Here is a 17,442-nt window from a genome sequence, read left to right as displayed (position 1 = left end):
CTTCTCTAAATGTTTGATAGAATTCACCTGTGAAGCCATCTGGTCCTGGGCTTTTGTTTCTTGGAAGATTTTTAATCACAGTTTCAATTTCAGTGCTTGTGATTGGTCTGTTCATATTTTCTATTTCTTCCTGGCTCAGTCTTGGAAGGTTATGCTTTTCTAAGAATTTGCCCATTTCTTCCAGGGTGTCCATTTTATTGGCATAGAGTTGCTTGTAGTAATCTCTCATGATCTTTTGTATTTCTGCAGTGTCAGTGGTTACTTCTCCTTTTCCATTTCTAATTCTATTGATTTGAGTCTTCTCCCCTTTTTTCTTGATGAGTTTGGCTAATGGTTTATCGATTTTGTTTATCTTCTCAAAGAACCAGCCTTTAGTTTTATTGATCTTTACTACTGTTTCCTTCATTTCTTTTTCATTTATTTCTGATCTGATCTTCATGATTTCATTTCTTCTGCTAATTTTGGGGGTTTTTTGTTCTTCTTTCTCTAATTGCTTTAGGTGTAACATTAGGTTGTTTATTTGAGATGTTTCTTGTTTCTTGAGGTAGGACTGTATTCCTATAAACTTCCTTCTTAGAACTGCTTATGCTGCATCCCATAGGTTTTGGGTCGTCGTGTTTTCATTGTCATTTGTTTCTAGGTATTTTTTAATTTCCTCATTGATTTCTTCTGCAATTTCTTGGTTATTTAGTAGTGTATTGTTTAGCCTCCATGTGTTTGTATTTGTTACAGATTTTTTCCCGTATCTGATATCGAGTCTCATAGCGTTGTTGTCGGAAAAGATACTTGATACTACTTCAATTTTCTTAAATTTACCAAGGCTTGATTTGTGACCCAAGATATGATCTATCCTGGAAAATGTTCTATGAGCACTTGAGAAGAAAGTGTATTCTGTTGTGTTGGGATGGAATGTCCTATAAATATCAATTAAGTCCACCTTGTTTAATGTATCATTTAAAGCTTGTGTTTCCTTATTTATTTTCATTTTGGATGATCTGTCCATTGGTGAAAGTGGGGTGTTAAAGTCCCCTACTATGATTGTGTTACTGTCGATTTCCCCTTTTATGGCTGTTAGCATTTGCCTTATGTATTGAGGTGCTCCTATGTTGGGTGAATAAATATTTACAATTGTTATATCTTCTTCCTGGATCGATCCCTTGATCATTATGTAGTGTCCTTCTTTGTCTCTTGTAATATTCTTTATTTTAAAGACTATTTTGTCTGATATGAGAATTGCTACTCCAGATTTCTTTTGATTTCCATTTGCATGGAATATCTTTTTCCATCCCCTCACGTTCCATCTGTAGGTGTCTCTAGGTCTGAAATGGGGTTCTTTTAGACAGCATATATACGGGTCTTCTTTTTGTATCCATTCAGCCAGTCTATGTCTTTTGGTGGGAACATTTACATTTAAGGTAGTTATCAATATGTATGTTCCTAGTACCATTTTCTAAATTGTTTTGGGTTTATTATTGTAGGTCTTTTCCTTCTCTTGTGTTTCCTGCCTAGAGACGTTCCTTTAGCATTTGTTGTAAAGCTGGTTTGGTAGTGCTGAATTCTCTTAGCTTTTGCTTGTCTGTAAAGGTTTTGATTTCTCTGTCAAATCTGAATGAGATCCTTGCTGGGTAGAGTAATTTTGGTTGTAGGTTCTCCCCTTTCATCACTTTAAATATGTCCTGCCACTCCCTTCTGGCTTGCAGAGTTTCTGCTGAAAGATCAGCTGTTACCCTTATGGGGATTCCCTTGTGTGTTATTTGTTGTTTTTCCCTTGCTGCTTTTAATGTATTTTCTTTGTATTTTATTTTTGATAGTTTGATTAATATGTGTCTTGCCATGCTTCTCCTTGGATTTACCGTGTATGGGATTCTCTGCTCTTCCCGTACTTGATTGACTATTTCCTTTCCCATATTAGGGAAGTTTTCAACTATAATCTCTTCAAATTTTTTCTCAGTCCCTTTCTTTTCCTCTTCTTCTTCTGGCACCCCTATAATTCGAATGTTGCTGTGTTTCATGTTGTTCCAATAGTCTGTGAAACTGTCCTCAATTCTTTTCATTCTTTTTTCTTTATTCTGCTCTGCAGTAGTTATTTCCACTGTTTTATCTTCCATGTGCCGTATCCATTCTTCTGCCTCAGTTATTCTGCCATTGATTCCTTCTAGAGAATTTTTCATTTCATTTTTTGTGTTGTTCATCATTGCTTGTTTGCTCTTTAGTTCTTCTAGGTCCTTGTTAAACGTTTCTTGTATTTTCTCCATTCTGTTTCCCAGATTTTGGATCATCTTTACTATCATTACTCTGAATTCTTTTTTAGGTAGATTGCCTATTTCTTCTTCATATGTTTGGTTTGGTGGGTTTTTACCTTGCTCCTTCATGTGCTGTGTGTTTCTGTGTCTTCTCATTTTGCTTAACTCACTGTTTTGGGGGTCTCCTTTTTGCAGGCTGCAGGTTCGTAGTTCCCGTTGTTTTTGGTGTCTGCCCCCAGTGGCTAAGGTTGGTTCAGTGGGTTGTGTAGGCTTCCTGGTGGAGGGGACTGGTACCTGTGTTCTGGTGGATGAAGCTGGATCATGTCTTTCTGGTGGGCACGTCCACGTCTGGTGGTGTGTTTTGGGGTGTCTGTGACCTCATTATGATTTTAGGCAGCCTCTCTGCTAACAGGTGAGGTTGTGTTCCTGTCTTGCTAGTTGTTTGGCATAGGGTGTCCAGCACTGTAGCTTGCTGGTTGTTGAGTGGAGCTGGGTCTTAGCGTTGAGATGGAGATCTCTCCGAGAACTTTAGCCATTTGATATTATGTGGAGCCAGGGGGGTGTCTGGTGGACCAATGTTCTGAACTCGGCTCTCCCTCCTCAGAGGCACAGGCCTGACACCTGGCCAGAGCACCAAGACCCTGTCAGCCACACGGCTGCTAGTGTTGGAGGGTCTCCTGCAGAGGCAGTGGTTGGCTGTGGCTTACCATGGGGACAAGGACACTGGCAGCAGAAGTTCTGGGAAGTACTCCTTGGCATGAGCCCTCCCAGAGTCTGCCATTAGCCCCCTCAGACCTAGGTTTTTGTTTTATGGGATAAAATTTTCAACATGTAGTTAAAGCTGGTCTTCCTAAAGTCAGGCTGCCTGCAGCAGCAACTTTTTCCAGCCCCTCTTCCAAGCCTAATCAAAGCTATTTTTAAAGGATAGTTCTGTTTAGTATGGGCAAATGGCTCATTTTTCTGCCAAAGAATCCATTTACCATGAAATATTGGAATCAGATACCTTAACGTGTGCTTAAAGACCTATATTACCAAAAAAGGAATAGTTATTTTTTCCTTTTTCCTTAATCCTTTTTCATAATCCTCACCACCTGATAAAACTCTAAGCTTCCAAAGAGAATGTACAGTAAATGGTGCAAATGTTAACCTTTCCTTTTGCTTTCATTTAATGCTTCAGAGGGGTCAATATAACAATGGGGCCAGATGTTTTAAAATGTTTTTGTTAATGTGATACAATTATTCAGTATATAAATGTGATATTTAGTTCATCACCCTGTAATCTTTCTATACCACTCCTGTTTTCTTCTCATCTCAACAGACTGCTAGGAAAGTCTTGTAAATTATCCCCTAAACCATTAGGAAATAATATACTGTAAATGTACTATTTTCTCCAAAGAATACATATTTAAAGATTCCACCTGAGGTAGAATTTTTTTTTTTCTCAAAGTCAACATACATTAGATTTTAACACAAGTAGGGTTGAATGTTGAACTGTTGAACATTCTAAAGTCCTTTCAAAGTCTGTTCTATGCACAGCCTTGACCTTTCCCTGTGCTGTTGTTTTAGTATCTCCTATTGTAAAGAAGTGTCTCACAGGCTTTATCTGTTTCTGCTTTCTTTCCTCCAATTTAAAAGTGTATTTTCATTAGACTGAGGAAAATACAATAAAGAAAACCTGATAGATAAAAATTAAGAAATATATTACTAGTTGCTATTATAGAATTACAAACATTGTCTTATATTTGTATAAGATTTTACAGAATAAACTAGGTGTTTTTCATTTATTATACTTCCTAGAGGAACTATAAATTGGAGTCAGTGATGATTTGGGGCAAGAAAATCAAATTGGCAAAAGGTATCAAGAATACTAAAACAAATTTCATATTGCTTGATTGCATAATTCTAAACAGATTACATTATTGCAAAAACTGTAGATCACAGACATACATGGCAAAAACAAAGTGTAAAACTCTTAGTTGACTTTAGACTATTAAAAATAGAGACAGGGTTTAGTAAAAAAATTTAGATATTAACAGCCATTAAAATTTTTACTTGTGATAAAATTTTAATGGCATAGAAAAATACTAATGATATAGCAATTTTTAAATTGTGGGGAAATGTATCTGGAAATAAATGCTCTGGAAGTAAATATAACAAAATACTAAAAGAGCTGGTTCATTGGTGTTCTGCTTCTTTAAACTTATAGATACTTGTCACATTTATTTTTCAATGCATATATCTGTTACTTATATTACCAGAAATAAATTTAAAATAACTATTTGCGGGGAGGAGAGAAGATGGCGGAAGAGTAAGATGCGGAGATCACCTTCCTTCCCACAGATACAGTAGAAATACATCTACACGTGGAACTGCTCCTACAGAACACCAACTGAACGCTGGCAGAAAACGTCAGACCTCCAAAAAGGCAAGAAACTCCCCCCGTACTTGGGTAGAGCAAAAGAAAAAAGAAATAACAGAGACAAAAGAATAGGGACGGGACCTGAACCAGTGGGAGGGAGCCATGAAGGAGGAAAGGTGTCCACACACTAGGAGCCCCTTCGCGGGCGGAGACTGCGGGTGGCAGAGGGGGGAAGCTTGGGAGCCACGGAGGAGAGCGCAGCCACAGGGGTGTGGAGGGCAAAGCGGAGAGACTCCCGCACGGAGGAGCACTCAGCAGCCGGAGAGGCTTGTCTGCTCAGCCGCCGGGGCGGGCGGGGCTGGGAGCTGAGGCTCGGGCTTCGGTTGGATCGCAGGGAGAGGACTGGGGTTGGCTGCATGAACACAGCCTGAAGGGGTTAGCGCACCACAGCTAGCCGGGAGGGAGTCCGGGGAAAAAGTCTGCAGCTGCTGAAGAGGCAAGAGACTTTTTCTTGCCTCTTTGTTTCACGGCGCGCAAGGAGAGGGGATTCAGAGCACCGCCTAAACAAGCTCCACAGATGGGCGCGAGCCACAGCGATCAGCGCGGGCCCCAGAGACGGGCGTGAGACGCTGGGGCTGCTGCTGCCGCCTCCAAAAAGCCTGTGTGTGAGCACAGGTCACTCTCCACACCGCCCCTCCTGGGAGCCGGTGCAGCCCGCCACTGCCAGGCTCCCGTGATCCAGGGACAACTTTCCCGGGAGAACGCACTGCGCGCCTCAGGCTGGTGCAACGTCACAACGCCGCTGACGCCGCAGGCTCGCCCCGCCTGCTCCGTACCGCTCCCTCCCCGAGGGCTGAGTGAGCCAGAGCCCCCGAAGCAGCTGCTCCTTTAACCCCGTCCTGTCTGGGCGGGGAATAGACGCCCTCAGGCGACCTACACGCAGAGGCGGGTCCAAATCCAAAGCTGAACCTCAGGAGCTGTGCGAATAGAGAAGAGAAAGGGAAGTCTCTCCCAGCAGCCTCAGAAGCAGTGGATTAAAGCTCCACAAACAACTTGATGTGATGCATCTGTGGAATACCTGAATAGACAACGAATCATCCCAAATTCAGGAGGTGGACTTTGGGAGCAGGATATATTAATTTTTCCCCTTTTCCTTTTTTTGTGAGTGTATATGTATATGCTTCTGGGTGAGATTTTGTCTGTATAGATTTGCTTTACAATAGCTTTATTTTACTTCACTATATTATAGCCTCTTTCTTTCTTTCTTTCTATTTTTTCTCCCTTTTACTCTGAGCCGTGTGGACGAAAGGTTCTTGGTGCTCCAGCCAGGCATCAGGGCCATGCCTCTGAGGTGGGAGAGCCAACTTCAGGACACTGGTCCACAAGAGACCTCCCAGCTCCACATAATACCAAACGGCAAAAATCTCTCAGAGATCTCCATCTCAACATCAAGACCCAGCTTCACTCAATGACCAGCAAGCTACAGTGCTGGACACCCTATGCCAAACAACTAGCTAGACAGGAACACAACCCCATCCATTAGCAGAGAGGCTGCCTAAAATCATAATGAGGTCACAGACACCCCAAAACACACCAACAGACGTGGACGTGCCCACCAGAAAGACATGATCCAGCCTCATCCACCAGAACTCAGGCACTAGTTCCCTCCACCAGGAAGCCTACACAACACACTGAACCAACCTTAGCCACTGGGGACAGATACCAAAAACAACGGGAACTACGAACCTGCAGCCTGTGAAAAGGAGACCCCAAACACAGTAAGATAAGCAAAATGAGATGACAGAAAAACACACAGCAGATGAAGGAGCAGGGTCAAAACACACCAGACTTAACAAATGAAGAGGAAATAGGTAGTCTACCTGAAAAAGAATTCAGAATAATGATAGTAAGGATGATCCAAAATCTTGGAAATAGAATAGACAAAATGCAAGAAACATTTAACAAGGACGTAGAAGAACTAAAGAGGAACCAAGCAATGATGAAAAACACAATAAATGAAATTAAAAATACTCTAGATGGGATCAATAGCAGAATAACTGAGGCAGAAGAAAGGATAAGTGACCTGGAAGATAAAATGGTGGAAATAACTACTGCAGAGCAGGATAAAATAACTATTTGCAAATAGTTTCAAATTTCATTTAATATTTTATAGCACTTCACCAGTTAAGCAAGGCAGGGAGAATAATTTTCCATTTTATAGTTGAGAAGAATTGGGTAAATTCCCAATAGGAGTAGCTTGAAATAAAACCCAGATCCTCCAAAGCCAGCTTTAATGCTTCTTCTATGATATCATACTAGAAGGATACAGGAAATAATATATGTGAATATTCCAAGAGCTTTTCACAATGATTGTAATCTAAGTTGTTATTAATACCATTGTTTAATTTATTTGATCTTCTTTATAAATTCCTAATTCCAATTGAGAGAAAAATAAATGTATGAGATAAGACAAATGTTAATAAAAATGGATACCAAAGTCAAATGTGTCAGAAATAAAAACTCATAGTTATCAATACATTTATGTTTCATTTATTATGCTAGCATGGATTAGAAGAAAATCTAAACCTCTTTTGTTTTACTTTAGAAAAATACTGAACATGGTACTCAATGTAAGAAAGAGGGGAGCCATACTGAGAATATTAATAATGACTAAATGTGAAAAAAGTCCATAAGGTAAGACACAAAGGGTAAAGAAAGATAAATAGACTTGATAAATAACCCGTAGGCTTTTAATTAAATAATCTATTTCAATCAGTGAGAAATTAAAGTAGAAACTAATACTTTTATAACTATTTATTTAGGGTTACTTACAGAGCATAATTAGGAGACTAACGCCATCAATAAGATTAAAGAGCCAGGTTCTTTTCCAGAAGCACACACCACTCTATCAGTTGACACAATTTAACTCCTGTACATCCACTCTCTAGCCAGTTGTGCTGCCCTTTTCCCCTTATCCAGCAGACTTACAGCTGGCGCCAGATAGTGAGCAACTTTAGTGCAGAGATAGCTCTATTCAGCTTTGCATGTGTAGAACCTAACACAGTGCTCAACAGTGTTCGCGCATGTGTTTTTGCATGTGGAATCCAACTCATTTCAATAGCCTGAACCAAATCAGCTGAACAGTTATATTTATTATATAGAAAAAATGCATACTACACCCCCAAACTAATTAAATGATTTGGGAGATTATCTGCACTACCAGATAACTTACGCTACCAGTTAAAATATCTCATTTTTTAAATGTTGGCAATTTTAATAAGTGCAAAACATTATGTAGGCTAAAGAAAACACATCAACAGAGCATATTTGACACACAGGCTCCTGGTTTATGACCTCTGGTTTAACGATTTGATTACTGTATTGTTGCACATATAATTGAGATATTCCTGAAAAGTCATATAATTTGACTACTAAATTAATATCAAGGACAGTTTACTGATTAAAGAAAACTAAATAGAAAGAAGAACAAAGCTGGACTATGTATGCTCTGCTATTATTCCATACTCATAACTTCACAATTGCCAAGCATTTCGCAAACTCCATTTATTATCAAAAAGAAAATATCAAAGCCCAGAGGTTGAGAATAGAATAATAAGTATAACCATTATAAACTTTACTTTAAATGAGGTATAACTAAGGTTAGGGTACAAGTTCAAGTTGTTCCTCTATGTATGCAAATGAATGATTGTATTTCTAAATGATGACTAACTAGCCAATTATAGTCACTAGAAAGTTCTGTCATAACTGACATTTTAAATAAAGCATTCAGCTAAGAAAACCAAAATTTCAACCTAATTTTAATCACTTTAGCTATTTAGAATTCTGTTAATCAAGTAGGAAAAAAATTGTCTTTAACACCTAGAATGATTTATCTGTTTGTATGAATGTGAGAAAAATGATCACATCCTCGAGTAATAGATTACAAGTACAAAGAAAGTTCACATTACAGCTATGCTGATGAAAATTACCTGCAGGCTGTTACAACAGAGCCAGTGAATTAATTAACCTTTTGCCATAAGAATCTAGAAACTTCAGCAAAGACTGAGCTTTCTCTTTCTCTTGCTCAAGCTCTCTTAACATTGAAACATTGCTCCTTCACAGTGAAATACTGTGCAGTTACTAAGGCAAACAAATAAAATATACTCAGATTTCATAATCTCTCCATGTTATTACAATAAAATCACATAAACTGTGATGAAAATATAGCAATTTGGATGTTTCCTCTTTTGCTTTAGTTAATGAAAGATGAGAAATAATGGTAGATTTCTATGTAGATCTTTACTTTTATGAATAAGATGAGCAATTTCTTACTATGAATGTTGGCTAGCTCTTAATTATTTACCTTTTGACTCTGTGAGAAGATAAAGTTTAAAAAAGTATGTCTTTTGCCAATGTGTTAAAAAAATAAGTATGCACATGTAATCTTTTAAACCTCTTTTTCAAATAAATAACATATTGTCTATATTTGAGTGTACTGGTCATGTATTTTGATAATTTTCACTTGGGATCTGAAGCTGAAAAATTATCTAACACTAAATGAAACCATGATCTAAGAAAATAGGATTTCTAAAAAACAATGGTAATATGAGCCATTGTATTTCCTCAAGTTGTTAGAGGCAAGGATCAATAATACAAGGTGAATGTGAAGATGACAGCAAGAGTTAAGGACTGCTAAATTACACTCCAAATATTGACATAATAATTTTGCATCCTTACGCAACTGTTTGGAACTACATGTTATTTTCTCTTTGATGTAGTTAATGTATCCTTAAGAGGGTTAACAGACCCAATATTTAATTGTCCAATAACAAGCATTTAGAGCTGTTCACTTCCATTAGGCAATTTTTTGAGCTAGTTTTAATTAATTATTATATAATTAGTCTTGCCAATGGATAAGTCATTCTCTCAGTAGGCTAGGAGACATTCTTGTCTAGATAATGGGTTATATATATTGTTTTAGAATGTTAGGGTACTTCTTTATTGTTCCAACCAAATGATGATTTACCAAATTCATCTTTAAAGAGCTAAACTAGTGAACTCCCTCCCCAAGTATTGTTCAGGAAATCAATTTTTGGTTGCAGGCAAGAGGTACACAATAATATATTAAAATAAGAAGGTGATAATTTTATGTTAATAAAGTAGATAATGCTTATCTAGACAACTAAATATTTATATGATAGTTCTTATTTTGTATTAAGGGCAAACACATATTTTAAACATAAATATTTCAAATTAAGTAGCTTTTTAAATAATTTGGAACAAACAATAAATCCTTCATAATTGTTCATATATTAAAATTTTCCAAATGGATCTTTCTTTTGTATCTATAGGGAAGATAGCTCTTTAAGGTTGGTAAATTTAAAATATTTACTAAAACATTTTTGGTTATACCTCTGTTATAAATTATATTACATCTACCTGAAGTATCAAGGTTAACACATACCTGTCACATAGAAAATTCACAATACATATATTTTGAATATAAGAATACACAATTTTGAAAAAATTGGCACTTCTTCCAGTACTTAATTTGTCTGTGCAATTTAAATTAGATTTAATATTGTCATTGATTCTTAGATGATCATGTAAAACATGATAATACATATATGCATATGAATAAAAAGTATGTCTTCAAAAGTCTAAAAAATGAGCATACAAATTGATAATATTCCTTAATTATTATAGGAATACACATGCTATGCTTTGGAAGATATGCTCTACATACCTAACAGGTAATGTTCTGTCTCCTTTCCTTCTATCCATTTCTCTTTGGGGAACAGGATACCAACGGAAATTCAGTTTCCAGTTAAAACCCCCATAAGTCATGTCTGACCCAGCCATATATTCAAAGGTATCATCACTAATCACATCAATGATGGGGCATACAACTGTTTTCCTGCAGAAAAATTAAAATCAGTTTACATATAAATAATAATTTAAATGTTACCTTAGCTTCTTTAAACTTAATATAGCTGATATGTTGAAATTTAATTATTTTGTGACTTTAATTTGCCTTTATTTTCATGTTATTCTTTTTCTCTGTAAAATTACTTCCTTTTACTGCATCTTACTTCAGTCTACTTTTATTCTATCATGTATAATCTAATCAAATATACTAATTGATCTTCAAATTGACTTTCAAATGCATTCTAAATACTAACTCAGCAGGATGAACATGGTCTATTTTTCATAAAACCTCCACTCACAGCATGATTAGTAGAGCTGCTTTGATATTATGCATCATTTTAGCTATAGACCACTGAAAAGCAACAGCATGCAGGGAGTGAAGAATGAATGATGGCAAATTAGATCTGGTAGTTTGACTCTCAAAGGCGATAGGTAAGTTTAAAGAGATAGTTCAGAGAAAATCTTCATAGAAAAACAACCAAATGAAAATCCAAGAAGTAACGATAAATATCATGATCATCAGTATAAGTAAATATTTCCTATGAATGACATTAGTGTCATGACAATTTCTGAGTGAATTGTCCTAGACTTATAGTTTACACTAAAATAAAAAAAAAAAAACAAGTTTACACTAACAATCTACATATTTTAAGATGGGAAAAGATAAGCAACTTCAGTTTCTGGTGTTTCATGACCCATTTTTTCTTAAAGTAAGAGGAAAAGCCAGGAGATTTGGGTTTTTTTTATTTTTATTGAAATATAGTTGATTTACAATGTGTTAATTTCTGCTGTACAGCAAAGTGATTCAGTTATACATATACAGATTTGATACTCTTGATGGTGGCTTTTTAGGGTAAGGAACTTTTCACCGTGGGCGATCATTAGGTACTCTTTTAATCCATGTTGTGCTTTCTCCAGTCTTCCCCTACTCCAGGCTTATATGTTTTATTATGGGATCAACCTTTTGTCATCTCCACAGTAAATGTTCAAACAACTGTGCCTTGTTTGTAGCTAATTCCTAAGAGTAGAGCTTCCTTTTCATATAAGATAGAAGGTAAACATACAATTGAATCACCCATAGATGTGGAAAGCAAGGACATGCTGTCCATTATTTATTCTGGTTTTTTAACACCAGCATCACCAACACTCATTTTCTATTAGGTCTTATATGCCACACAATTGGCCAAAGCGTAGAGTCCTCTGAAATTAATAGATTTAATTTAGCCTTGGAAAAGCTTCTTGGTAACTTTGGTCCTTATAAAAGCAATATCTTTCTCTCTTTCTTCATTACATTTAATAATTTAAATTATAGGCAGATGAAATTAGATCTAATAACCTTGAATAGGACCTTACTATCTAGTTATGGCAACTTTAGAACATATAAGCAGGACAAGGCATTAGAGTTCACTATATGCAAATACAACCTAAATATGTTGTTAGATGAAAAAAATAAATGATCCATTCATGACCATAGTGAAACAACACTATATTAAAAACTCACTAAGTTGAATACGAAACACATGTTTTAAAAAGCAGCATAATATATGAAAAGCTGCCAGGAAATGAATTTAAGATGTTCTAAGTTCATTTTACTTTGCCAACCTTACCTTCCTGTGCATACTGTACAATACACAGAATGGAAAAATGTCATTAGCCATATATTACACTCAGTTGACTAAAAGGTTCCCACTGCTTTCTTCAACTGCTATGGTTCATTTTACTGACAACTTCTATCCATCTTCCTGGCAAGTACCAAATCCTGCCATTTATGTGATACAGCTGCACTAGCTCACACTAAGCAGCCCCTGTCTTGGAAGCTTAATTAAAAACTTCAATTCTAAAAAGACCTTTCTACTGTAGGTGAAATGACTATGCAAGCAAGGTGTTATGCAATGCTTTGTTACTATATCAGACAGCAATCAGCATAGCTGTCTTCGTTAGGCGCTTAGGAATGATACTCATTTACCATCCATGTTTACGAGTATCTGCAAAAAACCCACTTCATACCATCATCATCAGAAAGAATTTCAGCTAACTATGAGGGTTCTTAATTTCTATATTCTTCAACTTTTCAGGTTTCATAATATGTCTGTACAAAAGGACAATATTATTTAAATAATTAAACATTCTTACAGCTGTGCTTTCTATGCTTTTTTTTTTTTTTAATCCTGATTTCATTTCAGTGGGGTGCATGAGTGTGAGTTTATTTTTAAGATCTTCAGGGTGGCTTTGGACTAGACTTTGAATAAGGGCACTGACGTAGTAGAGGGAAGACTGTTCTGGGAGTGGGAAGAACTAAACTGTTGTTCCCATCACTTCCAATAACTGGGACAAGTTATTTAACTCATTTGTTCCTCCCTCTTATTGAATACAGACAAGAATACCTTTATTACCTACCTCACAGGGTGATGGTGAAGACAAAGGTGCTTTGAAAATGTATTTTATAAAATACGATACTATTTTTGATTGGACTGATTTCCGTCACCTATAAAATGAATATTCAGCACATCTTTACTATTTGAATTGTCTGACTATTTCTTAATCAAATATTCAGGTTCAGCATAAATAAGCCAAGATCTTTATTAAATAAGGAGTAGGGGGCCTACTTTTTTAAAAGCTAGGAAATAAACATTCTGAAAATAGCAACTTGGAAGAAAAGTTTTGATGGACAGCTGAAAAGGTCCTAACAGGTTCAGTCAAAACCCAGACAGACATAACACATGAATTCTTACCTGTCTTCCTTTATTCTTGCCAGCAAGGGCTCCAACCATCCTAACGTGCATTCACAGTGTGCATCGAGAAAAGTTATGACCTGTCCTTTTGAAGCAGCTGCTCCTCGAAGGCGGGCACGTATTAACCCAGAGCGCTCTTCCATTCTAATAATTTTTACCGGCACTTCTAAATTTTTCACATAATTATCTAATGTCAACTTGAGAAAATCTGTAACGTGCAATAAGAATTTATAAAGTTTTGAAACTGTTTTAAGACAGAGAAGAGATACTACTACCCAGATGGAAATTCAACACGCAGAAATGGTGGTAAACTCCTATCAACATTTTTTGCATTGTACAAAATAAAGATGTAGAGATTTCATCAGTGAATTAGTATACAGTTCATTATGACTCTGTCACTTGGCTGACAAGGATAAGGATATACTAGGAAGTTAATATACCAGAATCTAATTTAGAAACTGGGCCACATTGGCAAATGCAATCTCCTTAATTATAAGTTATTTTTCTTTTACCTACACTAAGAAAAATAAAAAGACAAATATCCACGAAGTCATATAAATGCTCAGTCATAAGATCAACTGAGCTTGGAAAAAAAAGAAACACTTATGAAAGTCATTTTGGCTGATTTCTTAGGTTAGTAAGAACCATGCAATCATGAGATAAACAAAGAATTAGTTACTTGTTTCTGGAGTTGGTATATTAATGAAAATTTGATAGGTGGTTACAGAGTTAGTATAATTACAAGGAAAATACAGATCATTGCCCATTTATCTTTTTGAACACAGTAAAGCTTTCTAATTAAAAAAATATACAAAAAAAATATTTGTACCTCTTTCACTGGCATCATCTACCAAGATGACCTCAGAGAGTAGATAGTGTGGAGAACGATTTATAACACTGTAAACAGTTCTAAGGAGAGTGCTCCAAGCTTCATTATGAAATACAATGACTACACTTGTGTTTGGAAGTTCATCAGGGTAGACCTTTGTCTTGCATCTGGAAGAGAGGAAAGAAGAGGGACATGCTAAGAAGTTCATTTTTCATTCTGATCATTGTAATAAAAATATCCATTATGACACAACTTTAGACTTGAAAGCCCTTTACTACAGAAACACTTTATGATTATCTAAAATTATTTTCCTTTTAATATTTGCTGTGAGTAATCACTTGGCACTTTGAAAATTAAATATGCATACTTATTAATATTAACTGATTTTATTTTTGACTAATTTTACATTAACTCCAGGGAACAACGAGGCATGATTTACACAAGTCTAAGAAAGCTAAAATAGCATTCTGAGTCTATCAATAGAAGACCAGGTAAAACAGGGACAGATGAATTCACTTAGTAGATATAATTGTCTTCTTTGTTTAGAAAAAGAATTATTGTATAACTCAAAAAGTCTTAAGAACATAAAAAGGCATAGGTTCACAGGGTTTTGAAGCTTGTAAAACTGAAATGATTTTTTCTATTCTAAAATATAGTCACGTATGCTTTCTATTCTGTTTGACAATGCCATAATCCATGTCTACTTTGAGGTAAAGATTTAGGGGCAAGGATACACTTTACAGATTCTCAATGAGTACTGTACAATCAAAATCAGAGATTATGAAAGGGTATAGGCTACCAGAACATCTCAAACTTTAATGTGCAGAGGAATTGCCTAGGGATTTCTTAAAATGCAGATTCTGGTTCAGAAGATCTGGGGTGCAGCCTGAGAATATGCAGCTTTTAAAAAGTTTCCAGGTGATTCAGATGCTTCTGATCACTGGAGCACACTATTTAGTAAGAGGTTACATCATAATTGTTATTACTTTTAGAACTTGATATTTTGAGAAAAACTTTTAATTTTGCTTATAAGTTAAAAGAACTCCAGATTTTACTTTTCAAGCCATCAATCGAAAAAGGTACATTTTGATAAATAACATGCAGCATGTTCTAGGTGGTCACCCCAAATTTAACATGCAGATGGCTCTCACCCATATCAACTTTCAACATTTAGACATTTCTGTCACATAATGTTAAATCACTGTGATTACAGAATATTAAAAAAAGAATGTCACTGGGTGTCCAGAACAGGAATAGAAGTTTATTCACCTTAGGTTATTTTTTCCTGTAAAATACTCTAAAGAGCTAGAAAATTAAAATAATTCCATAAAGTAAAATGAACCAGATACACCCTCCCACCAATAAATGACCTAATCTATGACACAAAACTAGCATCGTTAAAATTAGTCTCCTTCACAGGTGAGTGAAAAAAAATCCACTAAAGTGTGGGCATCAAAGGCATGTAATAAAACAAATACTGACTGCATGCCTGCTGAGATTTTAATCATCTTTTAAAACAGTCTAAAATATCACCTACTCAGTGAAGTGCTCTGCAATATAGCCAGATAAGAATGTGCATGTGTCTAACCATAACATTTTTTCAGCATATATTTATTTGAATAACATTCTTTAAGCAGCCACACTATATAGGACACTGTGTATATAAGAAAAATCAAAATGTAGGGGGTGAAAAGTAGGTTGATTCATAGTCATCTCTTCCCATTCTGGTAGCAAGATTCAAATGGTTTCTATATGCTTCACCATCATTTGACTTGTGCCTCCAGGCAGTTCATCAGTAAATGAACTTAGAAAGCTGTCTTGGTAAGTCAGAAAGGTTCTTGCCATGATTTTCCTCAAACCTCCATTCTTCTGTCTCAGCAAAACACCCCCTTCACTTTCAGCATGCTGAACAAAATGTATCATAAAGATAATCACTATCATCAATAAAGAAGTAAAGCTGGAAAAGCAGGCTGAAATCTGTCCAACAGTCAACAAATACTGGTTTATTAACCCAAGGATAACAGTCTATAAAGTCTACTTAGTATCATTTGGATACAAATCATTTCTTTTAAATTAAATCTCTCACGTGTTACACTAAGTGCTAATAAAGAAAAAATGCATGAGATATTAATTTAGATAAATCATTTAAAATATCGAAATAAAAGCAGACATTTGGATCCAGCTTCTTAAACTATTTCCAGCATGCTTTATTTTTGTGGTTAAAAAAAGTCCACTCACAAATGTTAATTTTATATTCATAATATGTGACAAAGTTATAATGAACTAATTTACTATTAATGTAGCTATTTTGCTTACTTAGAGAAAACTTCCACCATGTCATTATTTAATGTAGCATAAAAATAAAATGTGGCTAATATGCTATTAATTCTTCCTCTTCCTCCTATGTAAACAGTTATTTAGCAAAGAAAACTTTGTGTAATAATAAAATAATTTATAGGATAATTCTTGTTGCACAAATTAATCATTTTCTATGTCAGTTTACCCAGTTATCTCAAGTGCATAGATACGTATGAACAAGAGTTTTTATTTTCATGGTTTTTAATGGATTTGTGACACACTGAACTTGAATTATTGCCCGTAATTCATCAAACCTATTGTTTCACCTAGGGTTAGATACATCATGATTTTATGTTCCACTAGGAAAGAAAAATGTTTCACTAGGAAAAATTTTATGTTCCACTAGAAAAATGTTGTCAAATAAACTAAAATATAATGCTTTCTTATCTTGAATAGGCTCTATTCAATACCTAAGTAAAGCCTATAGAAAAAGCTTTTAAACTTATTTGGACATAGATTCCTATCAATATTTTCAGGCTTGCTTATAAATCAGTCACACGAGTTTCTTGTTGCTTTGAAGTTTCTTTCATCTGTTCTAAGGGGATTTCTCCAGCTTTAGGTTGTATTGCTTAACAAATGAGAGGCATGCATTTAGCGCATACCTCAGTAACAAAATACAAAACAACTTCATCTTGTGAGTCTCCTACTTGGTACTATAAAGCTGTGCTTTGCAAACTTTTAGCTGCAAAAGAATTATGTTGGGATCTTGATAAAATTCAGATTCTGATTCAGTAGATCTGGGATGGGCCCAAGGTTCTGAATTTCTAATAAGATGCCTGGTGATGTGGACACTGCTGGTCCTGGGTTGACATGATAAGCAACAAGGCTCTATAAATCAGTCAGCTGTTGATTAACAAGAAAATATGAAATTGCAGTCATTGCTCCAACCATAAATATTGGCTTCATCAAATGAAATATAATTTTTGCCACTGTTTCCTTGTCTTTCTGTTCAGACAATAACTTTTTGTTCTAATACTGAATCATATTGTAATC

The 17,442-nt window shown here is 35.6% G+C and overlaps 1 protein-coding gene across 6 annotated transcripts in view; it reads right to left on the bottom strand.

Moving 5' to 3' along the window:
* GALNT13 (polypeptide N-acetylgalactosaminyltransferase 13) overlaps nucleotides 1-17,442 on the bottom strand; it is a 574,171-nt gene that overhangs the window by 230,390 nt on the left and 326,339 nt on the right. For all 6 annotated transcript variants that reach the window (XM_057551814.1, XM_057551815.1, XM_057551817.1 and 3 more), the window contains 3 exons: nucleotides 14,092-14,258; nucleotides 13,263-13,470; nucleotides 10,349-10,519 (listed from right to left, as the gene is read on the bottom strand). In XM_057551814.1, the coding sequence (XP_057407797.1) occupies nucleotides 10,349-10,519; nucleotides 13,263-13,470; nucleotides 14,092-14,258 (546 nt within the window). The remainder of the gene's footprint in view (nucleotides 1-10,348; nucleotides 10,520-13,262; nucleotides 13,471-14,091; nucleotides 14,259-17,442) is intronic.

The sequence above is a fragment of the Balaenoptera acutorostrata genome, chromosome 8 (genome assembly GCF_949987535.1).
Source record: "Balaenoptera acutorostrata chromosome 8, mBalAcu1.1, whole genome shotgun sequence".
NCBI lineage: Eukaryota > Metazoa > Chordata > Mammalia > Artiodactyla > Balaenopteridae > Balaenoptera > Balaenoptera acutorostrata.
This window is presented reverse-complemented; position numbering and strand designations above follow the sequence as displayed.